General features: G+C 43.0%; 1 protein-coding gene across 3 annotated transcripts in view; it reads left to right on the top strand.

The window, feature by feature from the left end:
* Positions 1–752: 752 nt before the first annotated feature.
* Positions 753–24,152, top strand: part of LOC109398403 (uncharacterized) — a 698,553-nt gene continuing 675,153 nt past the window's right edge. Inside the window, exons 1-2 of one of the 3 annotated variants that reach the window (XM_062853889.1) lie at positions 753–2,148; positions 11,370–14,288. In XM_062853889.1, coding sequence (XP_062709873.1) covers positions 11,588–14,288 — 2,701 coding nt within the window. In that variant the 5' untranslated portion in view covers positions 753–2,148; positions 11,370–11,587. The remainder of the gene's footprint in view (positions 2,149–11,369; positions 14,289–24,152) is intronic. The other 2 variants (XM_062853888.1, XM_062853887.1) reach the window with 2 other exon arrangements.

Below are 24,152 nucleotides of genomic sequence, written 5' to 3'. Positions count from 1 at the left end.
CAATTCCCGGAGGGTGAAGCTCCTGGGGAACTCCTGGAGTAATTCCTGGAAAAATTTTTGGATTATTTCCCAAAGAAACTTCTGGCGCGATTTGCGAAAGAACTCCTGGAGTAATTCCCAGATGAACTTCTAGAACAATTGATGTGGGAACTCCAGGATTAACTCACGAAGGAACTTTTGGATCAATCCCCGGAGGAACTCATGGAGAAGAGGACCTCCTGGAACGATTGCCACAGGAACTCCTGGAGCAACTCACGAAAAACTCCTGGAGCAATTCCCGGAACGTAAAGCTCCTGAGAAATTCCAGGGGGAACTCCTGGAGTAATTCCTGGAGAAACTTTTGGATTTTTTCCTGACGAAACAAATCGCGCAATTTTCGAAGGAACTCCTCGAAGGAACTTCTGTAATTCTGTAATTCTTCTCGGTATTCTCCAAAGATCTTCTGTGAGAATTACCAATGCATCTCCTCATAGAATTCCCGCAAAACTTCTAGAATCGTGAATTAGACCAAAAAATTGTTTACCGCGCTGAAAACGACCCAATGACAGGATTTTATTCTGATTCGGTACAATGCGTCCCGAATTGTTTCATTTTGTTGGTCACCAAAAGCTTACATTTGAGTTAATGCTCCCATACAGGTGCTGTTGAAAACCACTGGTATAGAACACTGCCACTGTTCGTTCGACAGCGGACAGGAGAAACTTCGTGGACCGCGATTCAACTTTGGAAATCGAATGATAGTAGGTACCTAGCACTTTGCCTAATTGATATTTCGATTTGTGGCTTTCTATTTTTTTCTGGTGCCTTCGTCTGTATCATCGATATGTCATACAAAAAGGTGTGCGCGGACGGCGCACAACCACTAGGTCACGTGCTTCCGTTAGTGCTCTTCCTGCTCCGTCGTTACTTTCACTGCCGGCGACGCGTCGGTCGGGTCGGGGTCGACGCCGAAGTCTGACAACTGCTGCAACACCAAACGAAGCCGAAATTCCGTTCCGGCCAGAGTTCTGTGCGACCGTGCATGCACAGCTGTTTACATTGTTGGTCGGTGAGTGGATGGAGAGGTTGCGAGATAGCTAGTCTGCTAGAAGCAGTTGAACCTTATCAGTTCGACTCGATTTTATTTCGGGGAGGCGAAGCGTCCGAGATAGCGCGGCTCCTTCAAGGTGTCGGCAGCCGCCGCGTAGTCAATGAAGCACAAAATTGGATCCCGCCGAGTGGGGCGACGACGACACCACCGGAATCTAATTCGACACACGGAGCTATTTGCGTGCAGCTGGAGTGGCCCCGGGCCGAAAAGCTATAAGCGCGCAAGGGCATCTGTTTTTTCTGGGAGCAGTAGCAGTAGGTGGCGCTTGTTGGTTTCATGAATCCCATCCACCCGAGCGAGGAGGACTCCCCCTAAATCAGTACACGGATGGCCGGACGACGGGACGGATACCGCCGCGTAGCGCGACGCAATGTACCGGTTCAATTCTCAAGTGGCAAATCGTTCGTGCATCATCTCTAATCAAGAGACGCTAAACGATCATCAAGTGCGCACCGCGTGTGTGTGTTTCCGCGCGTGTCCGCGGTGAGTGCGCGAGCAGGAACACTACCCACCAACCCACTGCGGGACTGGGAGAGAACGAAAAGGAGAGTGAGCCGAAATTGTGCAAAAATTTCGCCAGATAGGTGCAACAGCAGTAATGTCGCGATTCTAGTCGCCGAAGGGTCGCCGCGTTGTCGTCGTCGCGTTACGAAGGGGCGTTCGTTTGCGCGAGGTGAAGTTCTGTTTTTTGTTCGCGCGAAAGTGACAGTGATTTATCGGACGGTTCGCGTTATCGTCGCGTCGTGGCGTGGTCGGTGGCGCCCCCTTCGCGGTTCGTGCTAGTGTGTAAACAAACGGATCCACTGTAACAGAGCCAGTAGTGATTCTAGGGAACATCGGAGGGTTGAAAACGTGTGCACGCCGAAAGGTGACAATGCGCAAACCGATATCGTTCGTGATGCCGAGCAAGAGTTGCGCATGTGGGCCGTGTGTCGTCGTCGTCGCTATCGTCTAGCGCAGCTCCTAGCTCTAAAGTGTCTCCTCGTGTCTCTTATAGTGTAATGTAGTGTTGGTGAGAGAGACAGAGAAGATTGTTTTGTTTTATTTGAGAATACCCGGTACGAGGTTTAATTTAAATTGCACATTAGGGTGGTTCATCCGGGTGTTACTGGTTCAACGTTCCTTACTAATTAATTTGGTAATTTAGTATTGGGAGATTTTTTTTTATTACCAAACAGTTTGGGCCGAAGGGTCTCCGATTTCAATGTAAATTTCACCAGAGCTAGAGGTTGTGGATATATGATCATATATGGAATTCAAAAAAAAACATAGGGGACTATTTTCCCGGGAGACGCTAGATGAAATTTCACGATTTTTCAAAATTTTATAAAACACCCCAAACTTCAAAAAATTATATCTCAAAAACTATGCATCGTAGAACAATTTTTTTTAGTGAAATCGACGCCAAATTAGCAATCCAATAAAAATACACCGAGAAAAAAAATTCTCAGAAAACTTTTCACCATAAAGAAAAAACGTCTAAAAATGCTGATAAAAGTACCGTCTGTATCATAGATTATTTTCAACAAAATTTTTCTAAGCGCAGAAACTAATGTTCTTCCTTTCGTTCTTTGACACCAAAATGGAATCTCTTACCGTTTTGGAGATATAGCCATAAAACCACCGGCCAGTCGCTATATTTTCATAGGAAGCCATCTACAACAGCGACCGTTCACTTGTTGCAATACATTTGCATTGCAACGAGCAAATGACATTTGCTCATAGCAACGTAACTTTGACACTAACGTGCATCGGAGTGCACTGACAGCAAATCTATGGCACTTGAATGTCTTTAAAATGCATTGAATAGTCATGTTTTGTAATGATCGGGTTTGTAACTAAAATGTGTTTCAAATTACGGGTTTAAAACGAACGAATGCCACCAGTGAATGTGGGATTACTATTGCACTCAGACCTAATATGTTTTCCATTTCAATTTAAGAAACCATGAGCATGAGCATGAGCATGAGCATGATTGACCGCCCGCGGTTGCTCCTCTGTTATTGCAAGGACAACTGCATTTACACAAAGAACCTACAGATGATGCTTGGGATTAGCTTTCTCTTCATTGTGTAAATGCTGGAATCCCAATACTTTTCAATAAGCAATACCAGCGCCGGCCGCGTCCGAATGCAGGTCAATTGAGGATAGGGAAGGAAGTGATGACGTGATTCTCGCTTAGGCCAATAACCGAGGAATTCTCTGCGTTACTACGAGAAATCACTAGGAGTTTGGACAGGGGAAATGGAGATGTGTTGAGGATTTCGTCGTGATAAACGAATGTAATGTTTTGATTCGCGATTAATAATGCGCTCGCGAAGAAATACCCTTCTAAGCCTTGGATGACGAACGCGATCTATTGTGCCTCAAAACTCACTCTACATAAGTATTCATTCGCAACTAAGGAGAACACAAAGCTAAACACCGACGCATCTGTAGTTTTCATTTCCGCGCGAGACAATGCTGAACGCGATCGATTCACAAGTATTAACAAAATAACACGTGATAAATAAATCAGACAGATCTTACCGCATTGTTCGCCGTCTATCTTTTACCGACCCTCTCTTTTTCCAGAAATTCATGCAACCTTTAAAATTCATGCAATTTTTAACTCTTAGAACCTCTTTTACTGAACATAAAAACTTGATTAGGAGTAAATGCCGTTACTTGAAGTAACGGACTAATCAAAGTGTGCCTCAAATATAAAAATTAGACTAAACAGACAAAACTTAATCTAACAAAAATATCTACGGTAATTGCACAAATATTATCTTAATTTGATACAGTAAACAATAGTATGAAACGAGCTCACCCATTCATGTGCCTCCATTTATCTCTCCATCGCTGGTTGTCCTGGTTTCTTGTACTCGAACGAGGCTAAAAATCAAAACTCAAAAGAACCACTAAATGCATCCACGGTAACGCGTCGAGTTCGAGCCCGAAATATTTTGCTTCCACCGGAGAAGCACGCGGCTGGAACTGAACAAGAAACACTCGCGCCGATCGAACGATTTTTCGGTTCTGAATCGAGCTCAGGCCCGAAAGATTTTGCTTCCACCGGAGAAGCACGCGGCTGGAACTGAACAAGAAACACTCGCGCCGATCGAACGATTTTTCGGTTCTCTTTCCCATTTCAATTTAAGAAACCAAAGATTAACTATTAACGGAGAATGGTTACTACACAGCAACATTTCTGAAAATTATACCCGACGAAAAAAATATACATGCGAATTTCTATCTCATTTAACTGAATTTTGCATCAAATAATTTCTCGTATAAAATGTTGAACGTAAGCTTCATACTGAGAGCAAGCTGGAAATTTATAAACCAATGGAAAATGTGTGCGATACGACGAGATCCTTTTGTTACAGGTTAAATGATGTAATATTTTTAACTGCGTAAGTAACAAAAATATTTATTTGTGTTGGATTTTTTATTACTATTCTTTTGATTCGTTCAGAAATAAAGAAAGCATTCTAAAAATTTTCAAAAGATTTAGTTCCATATAGGATCTAATACTGATCAATGGAGCTTCGTAAATGCGTTGGATGTGAATATAAATGAGGACGTTAGATGATTTCTTAAAATGAAACATTTACTCGGCATCTTAGAGCATTAAACAATTTTGGACAATATTTTAATAATTTGAACCGTGCACCGATTCATTGGTTGATTCAAATATATTATGGGTAGTAGGAAAAGCGAATACTGAGCTACTCGAATAGTTTGGGTCGTTTATGTTCTAGTTTGACGTTTGCATAATACCGTCATGTAGTTCATGATTGACCAAACGTTGAATAGATTTAAGGTTTTTTGACAAATTTTTAATACCTAGATCAAAATCAAATTAAAACACACTACTTTCAGCTATTTTGCTCTAGAAAACTTAGAAACCAATCGATTGAAAGATGCCATTTCATAGAAAATTCAATAATCTTTCGAATAAGGGTAAACAACTGCGATAAGTTTGACCATTTTAAAGTTATAGCCAGTTAAGGCAATAAGCGTCAAAAACATGGGGAGTTCAATAACTACGTAACGGTTGAGATTTGACCATATGCGTAGAACATTTTTTTTTTCACCATTTATGGTCCTCTATCACCCTCTGAAAAGTTTCCACTCAGGAACCTAACACCCTGTATATCTGAAATTTATAAGAGATTTCTTTCATAATGTCAGATTAGTTAAGAAAATTTCCTGTAGAAACATTGAAAGAAATTATTGGAGGCAATTCTCCAAAAAAAAATCTACCCAAATTTCTGTTGAAGTTTTTGGGTGGACTGTTATGCCCGTGCACAGGGGGGGGGGGTTAAAATCCAACCCCCATTATCGACTCTCCATACACACTAGGCGTCCCTGCGCCTTTTGCCGAAATCGGGAAAACTCCTCCCTTGGCGCCACTTCTGTGCACGGACCTGACTAGAGGAAATCTCTTGGAAAATCAGTTAAAAATCTTTAAAATATTTTCTTTAATTAAACATCGAGCGAGATCTAGGGATACCCTGGAGGCAACAGCCTGAAAAAGCTCTACAGAGATTCCTGGAGAAATTATCGAAGGAATTTATACAGAAACCGTCTAAAGAAAGGAGGAACCCTGAAGGAATATCAAATTGACTTGAAATTCTTAAAATTTGAAAATCTTGGAAAAAAAATCATCATTGGCTCCCTAGAAATTTCACAGAAGGTAGTTCCTCCAATGATTTCCGTGGAGATTTCTTCCAATAACTTCAAAAGAAGGGTTTTCTCGTGGTTTGTTCAGAAAACTTACCCTGAAATTCCTCCGGGTATTAGTTTAGTATTCCTAGCAGGCATTTTCCTTGGAAAATTCCTATCTTGATATTCTTCCAAGAATGTCTCACTCAGGCGTACTTAAATTTTCTCAAAGTAATCTCCTCCTCGAGAGTTTTATCTGACACGGGTTCTGGGAAGTATTCCTTGAAGACGTACTGCGATTTCTACAGGATTTAGCCAAGAACCCATCAAAAATATTTTTGAAAAAAATGGAACATTTTTAAATTCATTTTCAAGATGATTATCGTTTATTTAAGAACCAAATTTTCAGTTTTTATCCAGCACCCAATGAGTGCATTGTAGTTTAGTTTTTTAAAAACTTATTGACGATCTTGCGCCAAATACGACGCACAGGCAAACAAAATTGTCCCTCCACAAAATATGCACACCGGTTTCAGCATACATTGGTTGATGTCGCCGCTACAGTTTTCCAGTAACGAAGCGTTATTTTGGGGTGGTGTTTCGACTAATCGGTTTGTTTATGCACTGTTTCCTTTGTTGTTGGATGTGTGAACATTGTGCTGTCAAAGATTGAACATTTGCACGATCGTTGCGAAATCCTTGCAAAGCTCAATATTCCAGAACAAATAAATTCAAATTTGTTGTCCGCGACGCCATGATGAAAAATAGCCAAACACTATCGCCACCTCTATAACGGCTCGCGATGATTTGAAAGCTCGACACCGAACCCCCGTGTGTTCATATAGGAAACGGTTCGCGTCTGCGCTGATTTGACAGAAGCGTTCTCTCGCTTCGGTGGTCGACCGTTAAATTTGGGGGGGGGGGACACATTTGAATCACCACTGTCACGTCGGTTCGTCGGTGTTATTAGTTCTACTATTATCGTCGCAGCATAACATAGATGTCGTGACTTGCGAGACATGTGAAGTCCACAGAAATTCAATCATGGATTTTATTAGATTCTTTCAAAGGCTGAATCAGGACAGGCTTCACAAAGAATCTAACCAAAGACTATGGAACAAAAGGCTCGATTGTTAGGGATTTGCTTTGTTTATTTTTGCTTTAAAATTGCTGGCCGCGCGACAACTTCTTCTGGTTTCAAAATCCGTGATCTCAATTTCTCCGGACAATTTCTCCAGAATTTCATCCCAAAGATTCTTCCCGGTTTTTTCTCGGAATTCTTACTTCAGTTTTTTTGCCGATCCCTTCTGGAATTCTTATGAGAGTGTATTTAAGGATATATTAAGATAATCTCATGGGATTATTCTAAATAATCGTTTCGAGTAGTTTTTTGGGATTACTCTAGCGTGTCACTCTGGAATTCTTTCAAGAATTTTCGTGGAAATACATCTCGTAGACATCCGTTTGATTATTTATGAGAATTCGTTAGGATTTTTTGTCAGGATTCTTGAAAAAGGCTCTTATGGTATTTTTTTTTCTCCAAACCTATTCTTGGATTCGGTTTCAATTCAGTGTACTTTTTCCATTGGTCGGTGAATTATTCGGGTAGAGCCATCAGAAACATAATTTCAGATCGTGAAATATTATTTCCACCTCTCCGTTTAAAGTTCTTACGTATCTTGAAGGAGCATCCATATATTAGGTAGCATTTTTGTCAAACATCCCATCCACTTAGCAGCATATTTTCCCATGCCCAATACATGACTCGTCATTCTTTCAATAACTCCCTTCTCCCCTTGAAATGGTATGCTACGTCTAATAATTATAAATGTTCCCGGTCAATTTCCAGATGAATTCCATGGCTATTTTTTTTATTAAAATTCTTAAAGGACTCTTTCATAAACTAACTGGAACACTTTCTTGTGTAATTACTGGTTGAATTTCTGAACGATGCAGCTAAGAGGTACTAGGTACTTAAAGAAATATGCAGTTTAAGAGAATACGTGTCTAACAAAAGCTGTTATGAAATAAGGGAAGATTCATTTATTACGTTGAGGAATTACGGAGGATTCCTAGAAAGATCTCCGGATAGATTTCTTGGACGGTTCCCTGGAAGAACACCCTTAAGGAACCAGAAGGAACTCCAGGAGGATTTTAAAATAGAACTTCTAGTGGAGTGGACCTGGTGTGATGGTTAGAACACTTGACTATCACGCCGAGGACCTGGGATCGAATCCCACTCCCGACAAACTCACTAAATGTGGGTTCTTCCTTCGGAAAGGAAGTAAAGCGTGGGCCCCGAGATGAACTAGCCTAGGGCTAAAAATCTCGTTAATACAGATAAAAAAAAAAAAAAGAGAAAATAGAACTTCTGGGAGGATTCTCAAAAAGAATCTTTGAAGAGTTACCAGCAGCTTATTAGAAGCTTCCAAAGGATTCCCAAAAGAAACTCCTGGATGATTCTCGGAAGGGATTCCTGAAGAATTTCCAGAAAAAATAAACTCCTGGAGGATTCTCAGATGGAACTCCTGAAGGATTCAAAGCAAGAACTTTTGTAGGTTTTCAATAAACTGCTCCTGGAGGTTTTCAGAAAGAACTCCGGGAGGTTTCTCAAAAATAACCCTTGCCGGAATATCAGAAGGAGCTCCTGGAGAATTGCTAAAAAAAACTCCTATAAGATTTTCAGAAGGAACTCCTGAAAAAAAAACCTTGGTAGGGTTCACAAAAGGAGCTCCTGGAGGATTTCCAGAAGGTATTCTTAGAGTAGGAAGTTCTTGAGAAATTCCAGAAGGAACTAGTGTAAAATTCCCAGAAGAAATTCACAAAAGGAAATGCATTCCAGAAGGAATCTCCAAATAAATATCATAAATACACCAGAAATTCCATTTCATACTCCACAAGGATGTCCTGGAAGAATGCTTAAAAAACTCATTGAAAAATCTCTGAAGAATCTCATGAAGGCAGCCCATATAGTCCTGGAGCAATCTCATGATAAATCACAGTACAAATTTGGAAAAATGTGTGTAGTTATCGTGATGGATTTAATTGAAAGAATTTCAAGAGGATATCTTGGGAAAATGCAGAATAGGGGAACTTACGTATTCTCGGCAGTTTTGTTCTCTTCGTCATGGGGGGTTTTTTTGAAACCTGTAGGTCTCACAATTGGCCTCAAATCCTTCCCATCCAAGCTGAGTTATATGCCCAAATTTCAGGCAATTCGGCCCACAAAAACCCCCCATGACGAAGAGAACAAACCTGCCGATAATACCCATCGTCACCCTATATTCCTTGAATCAATTCAAAAACTGGGTAAATCCCAGGAACTTTTGGTTAAATCCTGAAGGGTCAAATCCAAACAAAAACTTCTCATCGAGTTTCGATTGACAATCAAAATAATTTCTATGAGATTACCAGGAGTAATCTCAGAAACTTTTTGAAGGCATCTCATAAAGAGCCCTTTCTAGGAAAATCCCATGAGATTTCCCGACGGGATTCCCTAATAAAACTTCCAAATGAATGCGTAAGGGAATCTCAAAAGAAACTCATGGAGAAACTCTTGATGTAGCTTCTAATTGATATCCCAGTGGAATTCCTGGACAATCTTGGGGGAATCCTGGAGAATTCTAGGAAGAACTCCCTGAGGATTTTTCAGGGGAACTCCTAGGGACAGTTCCTGAAAAACTTCTACGAAAACCCCAGAAGAAACTTCTTAAGGAGGGCCAAAAGATTTTTTGAATAAATTCCAAGGAATTAGCTGGATGATTTCTAAAAGAAATTGCGTGACGAATTTCAAAGAAGGCAAAATTCCTACTAGACTACCTGAAAAAGTTTCAGGAACAAACTTGGATTTTTTTTTATTTTATTTTTTTTGAGAATGTTAGTTTCTCACACTAACATTCTTGGAGGATTGATCCACTAGGGAAATCCCCATTAAAACGTCTGGAGGAAATGCTAGAACTTACATACAAAAAACCTGTCAAATTATCTTAAGGAATATTTAAAGAATATCTTGCAGGAATGAAAAAGTTAAAACTCGTGAGGAGATTCGTATAGAGGAAATACATGTTGATGAGTTCCAGAAGGATCCGTTGGAGAAAGAAAAAAAAACAGCTTCTCAACGTAGACGAAGAAGGTTGGGTAACAAAACGACGAATGTCAAAACGTCGATTACCAAAACAATCTGGAAACATATTAATAGGTTTGGAGAAAAAAAATACCATAAGAGCCTTTTTCAAGAATCCTGACAAAAAATCCTAACGAATTCTCATAAATAATCAAACGGATGTCTACGAGATGTATTTCCACGAAAATTCTTGAAAGAATTCCAGAGTGACACGCTAGAGTAATCCCAAAAAACTACTCGAAACGATTATTTAGAATAATCCCATGAGATTATCTTAATATATCCTTAAATACACTCTCATAAGAATTCCAGAAGGGATCGGCAAAAAAACTGAAGTAAGAATTCCGAGAAAAAACCGGGAAGAATCTTTGGGATGAAATTCTGGAGAAATTGTCCGGAGAAATTGAGATCACGGATTTTGAAACCAGAAGAAGTTGTCGCGCGGCCAGCAATTTTAAAGCAAAAATAAACAAAGCAAATCCCTAACAATCGAGCCTTTTGTTCCATAGTCTTTGGTTAGATTCTTTGTGAAGCCTGTCCTGATTCAGCCTTTGAAAGAATCTAATAAAATCCATGATTGAATTTCTGTGGACTTCACATGTCTCGGAAGTCACGACATCTATGTTATGCTGCGACGATAATAGTAGAACTAATAACACCAACGAACCGACGTGACAGTGGTGATTCAAATGTGTCCCCCCCCCCCCAAATTTAACGGTCGACCACCGAAGCGAGAGAACGCTTCTGTCAAATCAGCGCAGACGCGAACCGTTTCCTATATGAACACACGGGGGTTCGGTGTCGAGCTTTCAAATCATCGCGAGCCGTTATAGAGGTGGCGATAGTGTTTGGCTATTTTTCATCATGGCGTCGCGGACAACAAATTTGAATTTATTTGTTCTAGCTGTCACGTCGGTTCGTCGGTGCCAGCCTCCTGTCACGCGGCCATGTTTTTGAGGTCCGCATCAAAATCCAGGAACGATAATTGAGTGTGGCTGAATCATATCAATAACAATTTTAAATTTTATTGAAACTTTCTCCCCGTGAAGAAGACGAGCTGGTTCTGTTACGACTTCATTTTGAAGTAAATGATTGCGAAATTAAAAGTCATGTTTTGCCTTAACTAACTGTTTTAAAAGGTGAAAATAAATTTCTGTTGTGAAAAATGTTTCGCCGTTTATAGTTATTGCTCCTGGAATCATGTTTGTTTACAAACTTTGCGCCGTCATGGGGAACCAACCGCCCAAGCCGCCGCTATTGTGCTCAAGGAGGCGGCTGAAAGTGGGAACCAAAGATGTTGGCTCGTTATTTTCCTGTGGGGCAGTATTGCGGTGACAGGAGGCTGGTCGGTGCTAATAACGTTGAAGCACGAACCAAACCTCTACCCCACATACTTGACCCACCCTAATGTGCACATGTGTTTTCGTAATTTTGCGACGCGTCCCGCTCGTTCACTCTCTCGCGCGCGCACGTACCAACTCACCCGGTCTACTCACTCAGAAGAACAACTGCCCGGCCGCTGGCTGGTTGGCTGGCTGCAGCTCTCAATTAGTGCGCGCGTATCAATTGCGAATGGTGGATGGAGGCAAATTTTCCCCGACCGCAAACAGAAGGGAACACGTACGACACCCACGGGTGGTGGCGGAGGTGGGACAACGGAACGCTGTCAGAGACGATTTACACATTGATAAAAACGGAAATCTTCGATTGGAGACATCGCGATGAAGTGCACCTCGTGCGTCAGTAGCCGAACCAAGAGCGACGATGACGACGATTATGAAGTGACCGCAGAGATAGCCAGTCCCACCAGAACCATGGACAAGATCGAAGAGGAATACCGCGTTGAGTCGCCACCCACCATCCCGGAACAACCATCCACCTCCAGAGGGCTTCCCTCGGTTTCGATAGTGGAACTTCCCCCGGACTACCGCGGTGAGTCGTCACGAGTCTACGATATCGCTCTGGACAAACAGCACAGCCCTAGCCCCAGCAGCAGCTCACATTTTCTGAGACCACTCGATGTGATTACTGAGGAGAGCAGCGACATCAGCGATTCCGAGAACCGGCCACTCCCACCGAAACCGGATCTCTGCTTTCCACGACCGAAGGCACGCTTTAAGAAGGCCAAGTCCCGGAATCTGCTGAAAAGCCTGCTTCAGCCGAAACAGGAACAGACAACCTGCGTCCTGGTGGACGCCAAAATTGCCGAATCTGCACCGGAAGAATACCGCAGCGTTTGCACAACGGAAGTCGTTCCTGAGGAAATCCTCGAAGTGGAGGTCATCGATCTGGGCTCGAATTCGAGCAGTTTGGCGGACCTAACCGAAATCGATGACCTTGAAGAAGCCGCCGAATCGTACCCAAGTGACGTCATCGAACCTGAGCGTGATCCAGATAAGATAAACAACAACGGTACGATTGACATGAGCGGTGGCCGCGGCGGCGCTAATGAGTTCCGCAAAGCGACGTCAGCTCCGTCGCCGCCGCCGAATCGAGATGATAATGACAATGAAATCGATTTAGAATCGAGTGCAACGACTGAACTTGCCGTTGGTGGTGCAGACAGAGAAGAGGAACAAGTGTACAGCGAGGAAGACAACAACCGGTACGATCACGACGACGCCGACGCCGATGCCGCAGCCGCCGACAATCGTGAGAGCAAAACAAGCGAAATTTTCACGCAGACGCACGCAGCTACGCAGTGTGATGACGCTGACGATGATGATGATGACGATGACGGTGAGTTTCACGAAAATGATCGCAACGAGTCGGACCGGGACTGCGAAGACGATCGACGTGGATCGAAGTCTAGTCTGCCCGCGGATGTTGATCGTGCTGGCGTCGTGACGCAGCAGCATCGGAATGTCATTGAGGTGAAAGAGTGCACCGAAGACGAACCGATCGTGATCGATTGTGATTGTGTTGTGACTCATCTAAGCCGACCCAGCAGCAGTAGCAGTGGTGAAGATCGTCGTCATCCGGTGGAGGTGATCGAAGATTCCGGTGGGGTTGAACCCAAAACAATCGAAATGACCGAAGAACGTGAGCAAGTGCCAAAACCGCCGCCGCCAATCCCGTTGCCGCCGCCGCCAGCCGCTGTTGCTCCGAAGCGGCCTCCACCGCCGCCAGCCGTCATTGCAGCGCCTACTAGGACGGTTGCACCGAAGCGGCCTCCGCCACCGCCACCGTCGCCAACTAGCGACGAAGTGACTAATTTAGGTCAGGACGACATTAGCGGCGGCTCAACTGCGGTGGCGTGCGGCGAAAATGCTCAAATTCATAGTGGCAGTGATACTGGTGAAGCTGATTCTGCAAATGTTGATCAGAATAGTGCGCAAGATAGTGTCGATGCAGTAGTGGAAGAAACCGCCACCGATGGCGATAGTGATTCGAGTGTTCTGTTGAAGTTCCTACAAGATTCGCAGCCGCCAGCGGCGGAAACCAGTGTGGAAAATCGTCCCACTTTCGGCGACGAAAAGCCGCAGCAAAATTTACCAGCGGTGAAAACAAAAATAGAACGCACGGTGAAAAGCGACCAGCTGAATTATGAAATCGTTCAAGATCATCGCGTGCTAAGGGAAGAAACTGTGACCACTGCTACTGCTGCTGCTACTACCCACACTTCTACGGGTGAGGTGATTTTACGACGTCAAGGAAGCCGCCATCAATCCGAATCGCATCCCAAAGAACCCTCGCCAGAACAGAAAGCCGCCCTGGTGCACGATCTACGCAACGAAATTAGCCGCATCAAGGACGCCGAGCTGCAGGAAGAGTTTCGCAAGCTCGAACTCGAAGCGGCTCGATTTGAGGAGGAACTAGATAAAATCAGCATCATGCCCATCTCAACCCTGCCTCCCCCTCATTCCGAAAACCTGACCTACTATGTTTCTAAACAGAACGACTTTGCAGTGGAACGGCCCCCTCCTCCGCGCAGTAAACCGCCCCCACCTGTTGCGCCCCAAACGCCCTCTTCCTCCACCTCCAGTGTTGCCAAATCCTCTTCCAACGATCAGCTCTACAACGAATGGCAGCAAAAGATGGAGGAGCGCGAAGCGCGCCGCTTGCACAAAGTCATACAACTCTCCAAAACCTCTACGAACGATCCCGTCCCCCAGTCCCAGCCCATCCCTCTCCCCGCCCCTCCTAAAACCCCACCGGAAGATCCACCCACCGAAGACGAATACCTTCGGAAGGTGAAAGATCGCCGCCGGAAGTTTACCTTCCCCGCCACCGGCGATGGCAACTGCGAGGAAGGCAACGGCACTGCAAGTGCCCCGGCCACACCGGTTGCCGGTCGGAAGCCGGTTCCGAAACACATCGAAGCGGAATTTGCCCAGTTTGCTGAGATTCGGAAAGCGCAGCAGCAACAACAACAAGAGGAGCAGAAACCGGTGGTCAAGGCAGCCGCCGAAAGCAATGCTGGTGAGTCAGCCGCTGGCGATGGGACGGTTGCCGAGCGGTCTCCTCCGGGGCTGCTGGTACTGGCCAGCGCCATTGGGATCGTTGTTTGGAGTGTTTGTCGTGTGCTGTTTGGAAGAAAGTGATATTATTTTGGTTTAATAACAGTTGTTTTTTAGTTTGTTTTATTGTTAACTTGTTTTATTGATTGTTCAAATGTTGTCATTCTTTGTTTCATTGTTTTTATCATGAAAGCTTAACATACTAGTCTGTAGTTTATATGTGAAGGAGTATTACATGACCAAAGAAAAGAAAAACATATGTGCGATGTGAATAATGTTGAAAAGAATGTAAATTTTGAGCAAAATGATCAATACAAATTAGGTTTGTACCAAATACTCGAATAAAAGTATAGTTGAAATTGATTGATTTCTCATGTTTTGAATAATGTGAACTACACTAAATCATCTTGAGTATGTTGAACGTGACTGAAAAGAAAACATTAATTTGTTACTATTTGATGGAGGATTGTTATAGGGGTTAATATTGAGCATATGTATTCCTAAATCTGTAACAAATTTACCAAAACATATTTCTGGTTTCGATAACAAGTCCATAAAAACAGTCAACACAGGACACAACCCATTCAAAGACTACACTAACTGCTAACTAAATTTTAAATCAAAGATTTCGGAACTGCGGAAGCTTGAGAGACCATTTACACCCTCCTGGGTGTATGCCCGTCCGACCTTGGGTCTTACCTACTCGAAGGGACTTTGCTATCCCCTCAAGTTCTCATCCTACACCTTATCAGCCCTAGTCCCCATCTGTCCTACAAAAGGAGGTCAAGGATAGGAGCATGACCTGAAAAAAAGCCCCTCCATGATCCCTTACAACTCTATGGAGACTGCTCTGTAGGAGCTATTACACCTCTTGTCTTAGCCATCACGATCCTGTAAGCATCATCCCACGGATTCGCTGTGACAGAGATTCTTAAAGCAGACCTTTTTGTTTGCCCTTAGACCAAGCCCACTCATGGGCTCAATCAAGCGTTTTAACGTTAAGTAGAGCCCCGAACAAAGAAGCGAACCGCACCGGTCGCTGCTAAGTAGGGCTCGAAAGCGAAAAGTTTACGTACGGTTCGTAGCAGGGCTTAGAATATAGAGACACGCAAAGTACGGTCTCTATCCGTAGGCTCGTGCGCTCTCTCGCGTTAAGCTCTCTGGGTAGCGTAAAGAGGAGACGAAAGAACATGAGTATGGATTTGTTGCCAGGTATATGGTTTCTAGAGAATGATTTTCTTGTTTTGTATAGGTAGGAATTTATTTTAGTTTGCATCAAATATTTGAAATTTTCAACCAATCAATATCATAGATCGTTACACGAATAACACAACAAATTGTCTGACATAGAATTGTGATAGAATGACAATACAAACGCAGAAAAATAATAGGTTTAAATTGACAAGCTTTGCTTAAGTATGTTATGAATGAAGTTTTCGCTTCTTCGTCAATTTTAGGATCATGCATATCGAAATGTATTGATTTTCTCTTAAAAATAGTTACGATTGCTCATAATCGCACCTTTAGTTTTTGATTCGGCCGATCGTTTCGATACTAATATTTGAAGAAATGTATAGTGATTCAGTGAGTTTTGCTGTTTTAACACGTACATGTTTGAGCCGGGTTTTCTACGCAGCAAGTAAAGCTTAGTTTCGCACATTTAGAAAAATGTCCAAATAAATAACTCGCGAAGTTCGTTCCGACAAGTTTTAAAATTATCGTCATCCGACGCAGATTCCGGTGAGAAGATGTGCGTATTTTCTAACCCGAAAAAAAAACTATTGACGGTAATAAGTGACCACAAGGTTTTCTTTCTTCACTTTCCGGGCTGAGATCCTCCGCTTTGAAAGAGCTGTGCCTCGCGTTTCGTTTTGTCGTGTATATTTCAAAAAGGCAAAAGAGTTTTGGTTTGATTGCTGTTTTTGAAAATGGTGGTCGTTAGTGGGTGGTTTATCTATATATATAAAAATGAGTTTGAAGTTCCTTTGAGGCAACAAAACTCAAGAACGGGTGGACCGATCAGGATGACTCTTGCACGGTTCGATTCGTATTTGTGGTGGCTGTGTTTATATGTACAAAAAGCTACGGAAATCTACTGAAAAAGTAGAAAAATTGTAAAATTACTGATTCTTTATGAATTGGGAAGAAAATCAACACGAACCAAATGAAGTCAATCTAGAGTGCGGTGCCTCCACGGTTGTCAAACTGGCAAGACAAAGTTTGCCGGGCCAGCTAGTTAAATATAAATTTAAAAATATAAATTAAATAAACGATACATTAGGAAGAAAGTGTGCGAAATGGGAAACTTCGCCGTCCACGCATCCTTCCTCCCCTGTAAATTCGAGAAGTAAAATATTCTGTACTCCAAGTATTTCGAAGAATCATCTTTGCGCGTAAATACAACGCAGTAGACCAGGCCGCTTTGATGCATGTGTCATATCTCTGATATGCTGCAAGCATCAGTATTGACAAGAAAAGTAACACGATTGCTTTCCAGGGTGATTCCGCGTATGTATGAGATTAGATAAGAGTAGTTACGATTTTTCAAAGATGCATTGACTGTACCTAACTCAACTCAGATATCATAGAAACACTACAGTTATTTCTTTTTGTAAAAACTAAATCATACCGATAAAAATCCTAAAAAATGTAGTCGAGCTGCCAAGTTTCACCAATTAAAATAGGCGATGTGCAGGACTGCCATATTGTAGGTTCCTCGTTATAGAAAAAGCAAGGCGTTGGATGTTAAAATACAACAATTGTTGTATGAAGTGCCAAAAGGAGAGTGGGCTCATTATGTACTTTGACAAATACGCAGTCTACTTCAAGTGCATAGAATCTGCTTCCAACAAAATATTCATATACCAGCATCCAAAAGATCGCAATATATATTAAGATTTGCGAGTGATGCTTTGTAACTAAAATGTTGTGACTGAGTATAGAATTAGATGTTAAAATACACGTTAATGAAAAAAGGTTGCGCAAACTTATCGCAGACTGTTAGAAGACTTCTACTATGACCAGGATTCAAGAATCTTGACCTACGCGAAGTTGTAAAGGAGACAACTACGTGATAAATGTGTTGGAAATGCAAGGGATGTAATTATTCAATAAACCTAATTATTAAAAAAGATGCTCATAATCTCAAATTCAGATAAATTCCTTGCGAGAAAGGCAACATGAATATTGAAGAGATGGATATTATTTTAGATAAAAATTAAACCTACAAGTCATATAGTAAGCAAAAAACATATAATTTTAAAAAAGATTGCTTGGATTCCGGGATTAAATACAATCATAAATTATTGAGAAAATGATATCTTTAAACGCACCAAAACTGGTACAAATCTCCAAGGGAATTATTTATTTGAATTCAATTTTTTCTAACAGTTTTCAGTCTTATCCAAAACCCCATCTTTCATAATATGAGCACAAATTATTATACTGAATAAGATTTGCAATAACCTCATAGAAATACACAAAATATTGCGATGATTTACAGAAGTGCAAAAAACCGATGGTACGGAGAGAATAGAGACCACCGGTGCGCAAAGGCGACCGATCATTATTTTACTCACATGGAAACGAACGACCGGTGCGAAAATGGGTTGATAACGAAATTAAAAATCGTTAACGACGTGCTGTTGCGTGTGTAGTATTAAGCCCACGGGTGGGCTTGGTCTTATCTCAGTCTTCAGCGCGACTTTGGCAGCGGCGAACACCACCCGCCGTTCGTTTCGCTCTTCCTCAGTTTGTACTAGCCGTGCAGCATCCGCCACCTAGTCCATAGCCAAGCGCGGCGCAGGCCCGTGGTCTCCAATCTCTACGCACGCGTGAGCACTGCTACCAGCTCTTCACCGCTTAAAGCGAGTAGGACTACAAAAAGTAACGTCAATCCGCACCGCACCGTTCCGACTTAAGGTACATTTGGTACCGACATTAAGCAGATCAACATCTTGCATAGCCTAGCCAGTGCCTCAGGATCTGACCCCGCTGGTTGGTAAAAAGGCTTATCCATTCCACGGCCCAGGCATTGAAGTCTCCCGCTATTGCCACCGGCCTTCTCCCTGTCAGCACGGTCGTCATACAGTCCAGCATCTGCGTAAACTGCTCGATCGACCATCGCGGAGGCGCGTAACAGCTACAGAAGAAGACACCGTTTACTTTGGCGACCACGTAGGTAGTAGACACCAACTCCTGAACGGGATATTCAACCGTCGTCCTTAACGCCGTCATTTCCCGGACCTAGCCGCGACCCAATTTTCGTTGCCGGCGGGTACTCGGTATGGGTCCGCTATGATGGCGATATTTGTCCTTCACTCAGAAACCGCCTGACAAAGCAGTTGTTGAGCCGCGTCATAGTGGTTCAGGTTCAGCCGCGGTACATGCACTGTGGTTTGTCAGCTGCGGCTCTTCTCAAGGCCGGGCACCTAGGACCTAACGTTGGGTCGTTGGGTGCTTGCATTTCGTGAATTTCCCGGAGCTATCCAAACACGTAGGTAAACCTGCGCAGAGTGTGCCTTACAGCCATCGCCGTCGCATCGCCTGCACAACCTGCTCCTATCAAGGCCTTTGCAGTCCCATGACTTGTGTCTGTTCCAGACACCTGAAGCAAGCCTCCGCCGGTGCGGTGGCCCGCGCAAGGTCAGTTGGCAAGCTTCCTTAGTTTAACGGATTCATTTCCGTCCGCCAAAGGTAGCTGTGTCAATGCCACCTGAGTCCCTTTCCGTAACCGAACTGCTGCGATAGCAACCTGCACCTCGCATTGTTGCCGCAGTGCCGTGACGAGCTCTTCCGCTTCGATGACCTCGTCTAGGTTTTTCACCTTCAGAGTCGCATCTTCACCAAGGTTCTCTTCCGTCAGACATTTGAAGACGGCGCCCTTGCGTTCCTTATCGCGCTTGAGCTCGAGGATCATTTCACCTGTACGAGTGCGTCTAATACTGCGCACGTCAGCTCCCAGATCTACGCTCTTGACGTTGCTCCTCAACGCTTTCAAGACTTCCGGGTACTTGAACTGTTCAGTCTTGATGACGAGCGTTTCGACCTTCTCAAGCTTGGCACCTCCCCTCCTACGTTTTGTAGGTCTGGTGTCCCTCCACTCCTGCACATCATGCGGTTTCTTCTTCTTCTGCGCTTCTATTGTCCAGAAGGCGTTCTCCCCGTGACTCGCCATAACTAGTGGTTGCTGAATACCAATTAATGGTCGCAACTCCCGTTTCCTTTCAATCCGAGACGAGTTGGCCTTCTCAGGGCCACCCTTCCCCGCTACCCAAGACTTACCAGCAATACTTCCAACTTTCGGAGTCAACAATCACCAAGTCTTCCGGCGCCCACCGCCCGCCGCTTTCCTAATGACTGCCTCACACGCTTCTGAGATTTCTTGTCATAAGCAATCACGTCGGCCGCACTTTAAGGGTTTCCCGCGAATACAAAGGCCTCAGCCTGGGTAGAGTTTGGCATCTTCAACTTTACGGGGTCTGCTGCTGCCGCAGTGCCACGAGATTCTTGTAGTCCTGCCTGGCTGCCGTCGTTGACTTACGAAGTCTGCAGGCTCTGCATGACGTCGTTCGTGATGTTAGACTTCGAAGACGAAGTCTAATGATGTAGTCAAAACGCCGGCGCAGCAACCTCCATCGAAGGGAGCCCATCTCTATTCTGGTTGATAGCCCTCATCAATTACGCCCTATCCATTATCTCACTGACACAGGCGGGGAGGGAATGGGCTTTCCACACGCTGGCACTACGTCCACAGCTGCCTTCTACCGTCTTCGAGCTCCGCGAAAGAGACCTCGCTTACCCATTCCTTGCGAAGTGATTCGCCTCTCCACTACCGCTACCTGCCCCGCTACTTAGTATTTGATTAGTGATATTGCTCATTGAATCCCACGAGTTGCACGGCAAAAGAGGTCCGTCGCGCCAGAGCCAGAGACTGTCCAGATATCCCAAAGGCTCCGATCGAGCACCTTTTTTTCACCTTGAATTGGGGTTACCGCGTTTAGTGAACTCTTACCACCGAAACAGGTCATCCGTAGTTCTATTCTTATCCGGCAACAACACGGCGACTCCTGCTCATGCTGCCTGGGTTTGTGCTGAATACTGCGTACATCGACTCCAAGATCAGTGAACTTGGCATCACTCGTTATCGCCTTTAAGACCTCTGAGTATTCAGAATCGCCCGTCTTGATGACGAGAGCTTCACCTCTATGCGTTTGGCATCAGGTCTCCTATCTCTCCTTGGCTTAGCGTCCCTAGTCTCCTGATCCTCATTTCTTATCCTCTTTTTCCTTCATCTATCCACTAGGATCTAGGGGGCATCCTCCCCTTGACCCGCCCTAACCTGCAGTGGCTGAGGACCAAAGCAAGGTCGCAACCCACAGCCCACTTCATCCCGGGACGGGCGGCTTATTAGGTGCACTCTTCCCAGCTTTTCAGGACGCCTGGCTGGGGTCTGATTTACCGGAATTACAACCCTTCATTTTTGGGGTTAACAACTTCCTAGCCTTGCGAACGCCACCTGGAGGCTCCTCCTCTGACAGCTGCCTCACACACTTCTGCAATTACTTGTCATAAGCGATTGCGTCTGGCGTTCTCTTCAGACTACTGATACCCTGAGTTTTTCATAGTTCTGCCGTGCGTCATCATCGACTCGACATATTCGCAATTTTTGTTTAAAGGCATCATCAACCTCACTTCATCCATCAATTACTGTGAGGGGTGCCTTGGTACCCCACCGGTTCCATTAACGATCGAGTATCTTTTTCGCCCCTCGATCATACATTCCTCGGCACGGGTCGCTTGACACCCTGATCTAGGGAGACTCTGGTTGGTGAACTCTTACCACCGGAACAGGTCTTCTGTAGTTCCATTCTTAGCCGGCGGCTTCACTCACAGAAAGAGGGTTCGTCAAGCCCCAGGACTAATGTCCCTGCTTCCTCTAATGGGAACGGTTTAGTGCGCTAGGGATGTAGTCCTGGCTCCTTCATTGGCTGTTGGAGGTGTTTCCTTACCAAGCACTATCAGAGCCTCGCATTCAGGTGATTAGCGGATTTCTTGAGATGAATCATGAATATAATCATGAAACTAATGGCGCCAGTGGTCGCCATGTGAAGTAGGGTCCATATCTAATAACTATTGTGCCTTATCAATACTCTCACAGAATTTCAGCAGAAGTTCTAGAAGAAATTTTTGAAGGAAACTATACAAGACTTTCTAGAAAAACCCCTCTAGAACTTCTGCTGAATTTTATACATTGATACAGGGATTTTTCCAAAAAACTCATCCAAGATTTCCTCCAGAGTTTTTCTTCATGGATATCTCTAGGAATGTCTCATGAAATTCCTCCTAGAACTCCTCTTGGCCTTCCTTCATGAACTCCATCGGAAGGAATCTCAATAGAAACATCTAGAAGAATCCCTAATAGAATGTCTGGAGATAGCAAAGTTGGAATTGCTAGAGATATCCTAGTAGCTATTACTAGAGAAATCTCTAGTGACATCCCAACAGAAAAGATGTTTCTTGAATCTATACCAGGAATGTCTAGAGAAATCCCTGGAAGAATACAAAGTAGACGTATTCTGGAGAAATCTACGGAGGAGTCCCTGAAGTAATCGCAGAAGAAATTTCTGGAGGAATCCTAGAAAGATTGCCAGGAAAAAATCCAGCAAGAATGCCAGGAAAAATCCCGAGTGAAATCACTAGAACATTTCATGGAGGTATACCACTTAGAATTGCTGGAACAAACCTAGCAGGAACAGCTGGAAAATCCACAGAAAGAGGAGTCTCAGCTGGAATTCCTGGAGGTAGGCTAAAACGAGTTCTTGGAGGAATCCCATTATTCCCAGGCCAAAATCTCTGAAGATTTTTTTTGGAGGAATCGCCGGAGAAAATTCTGCATGAATCCCAGGAAGAATGTCTTGAGAAATCTCACCAAGAATTCCTGTAGAAATCCCAATAGAAATCTCTGGAAAATCCTTAAAAGAATTCCGGGAGGTATCAAAGTAGGAATTTCTTGAGAAAGCCTATGAAGGATAGCTTGAGGAATCTCTGCAAGAATTTCTAGTGAAACCCCATAAGGAATCGCTGGAAAAATCATAAGAGAAGTTTATTGAAGAAATATCGTGAGGTCATTGAGTTTTTCAAAATTACGGATTGTACCATCTGACATAGCGGGTTACATCCCTTACCTAGGGATAGCCCAACGTATCCAAATACCAAGGTAAGAGATTCCCGCAAATGCCAATAACGAGACGCACTAACACATCTGCGTTAGTTATGAAAAGTTGGCGTTTTACTCTAAAATGTCATTATTTCTGCAAAGTGTGTGAAGTTTTAGTAGTTTGGAAGTTTCTAAATGCTGTAAAACTATGTTTAGAACATATTAACTTTTTTTTTGTCATCGATTTTGCCTATGGTGATATTACCTTTTTTTATTGCATGGAGGTTAGTTTTAATTCAATGAGATGCAATTAAATAATGGCTTCTAAGATGTGAGAGCTAAATTTCTTAAAGAAGTTTGCTAAATAGTGATGTGCCCATACAAATGTGCGCAAATTTCATAACTATTTTTTGCTTTTTTTACTTTTCTCACTATGTAATACATAAATATTAGTTGGAGTATCTTACCTTGGTATTTAGATACGTTGGGGTAAGTCTTCTAAGACTAACCCCACCCATGGGTTCCAAACTACTCATGCAACAGCACGTCGTTAGCAAGTTTTAATTCCGCTATCCACCTATTTTCGTACCGGTCGTTCGTATAAACAAAAATAAAGCAAAGCGCTGTCGTCAAACCACACCGGTGCTGTTCCCAAAGGCCCAATTTCGTGATCGAAATTGTTTTGGGCATGAAAAATTGATTTTAGAGGTTTGGTGTCTTCGAAGAAGTTGTTTGGTATATCAGAGCCCTTCTTTGTGATTAATGTGATTAATCCACCTAAGTGAGATAGAAATTCGATTTTTTCATAAGTGAATATAGCGTGTTTATGTCTTCAGCAAAGTTGTAGAAAATGTCATTATGAGAAAACTTGCCGAACAAACTTTTGCTCTATCTGCTCAATTTCTAGAGATATGGGCCATTATTTGTGAATGGCCCCTTAATATCAGTTTTTTTGTTGTAACTTTTTCCAAACATTTTTGGAAATTTTCAAATGTTCTACAAAGTTATTTAATATGACAAAAAACGTATTTCTTCTGAAGACGGCAACATTGTATCTATGATAGTTTTTGAGATATTTACTAATTTATTTTGAAAGGTAGCCTTTTTTACGGTTTTGTGACATTTACAGAGGCGAAATGGGGCAAGATTTTTCAATTGAATATGAAAGAAGTTTATAATAGGTGTAAATTTTGTTTCAACTCAGGCTGGACACTTGCTTCCTTGACAGTAAAATTGAGCTACGAAATATTTTAGTTCGTAACTGAAATTTTTAAAAAACTCAAAAAGTATTGAAGATAGAACTTTGTCGTCTTTAAAGAAAACATGCATTTTATCATATATAATAAGTTTGTAGAACATTTGAAAATTCCTAAAAATGTCTGAAAAAAGATACAATGAAAAAACTGATATTTAGGGGTCGTTAACAGAAAATGACCCATATCTTTCAAAACGGAGCAGATAGGACAAAAGTTTGTTTCAAGAGGTTGTTCGATAGACAAAAATCCTTCTTTTGAAATTATTACTTTTGTGATCAATTCACCTAGTAGTGAGATGAAAATTCAGTGTTTACCATATGTGAATATAGTATATTGATGTCTTCAGGAAAGTTGTAGGAAATATCATTATAAGAAAGCTTGCCGAACAAACTTTTGTTCTATATGCTCCATT

This window comes from Aedes albopictus, chromosome 2 (genome assembly GCF_035046485.1).
Source record: "Aedes albopictus strain Foshan chromosome 2, AalbF5, whole genome shotgun sequence".
NCBI lineage: Eukaryota > Metazoa > Arthropoda > Insecta > Diptera > Culicidae > Aedes > Aedes albopictus.
The sequence above is the reverse complement of the archived record's forward strand: the minus strand, read 5'-3'. Positions and strand labels throughout refer to the sequence as shown.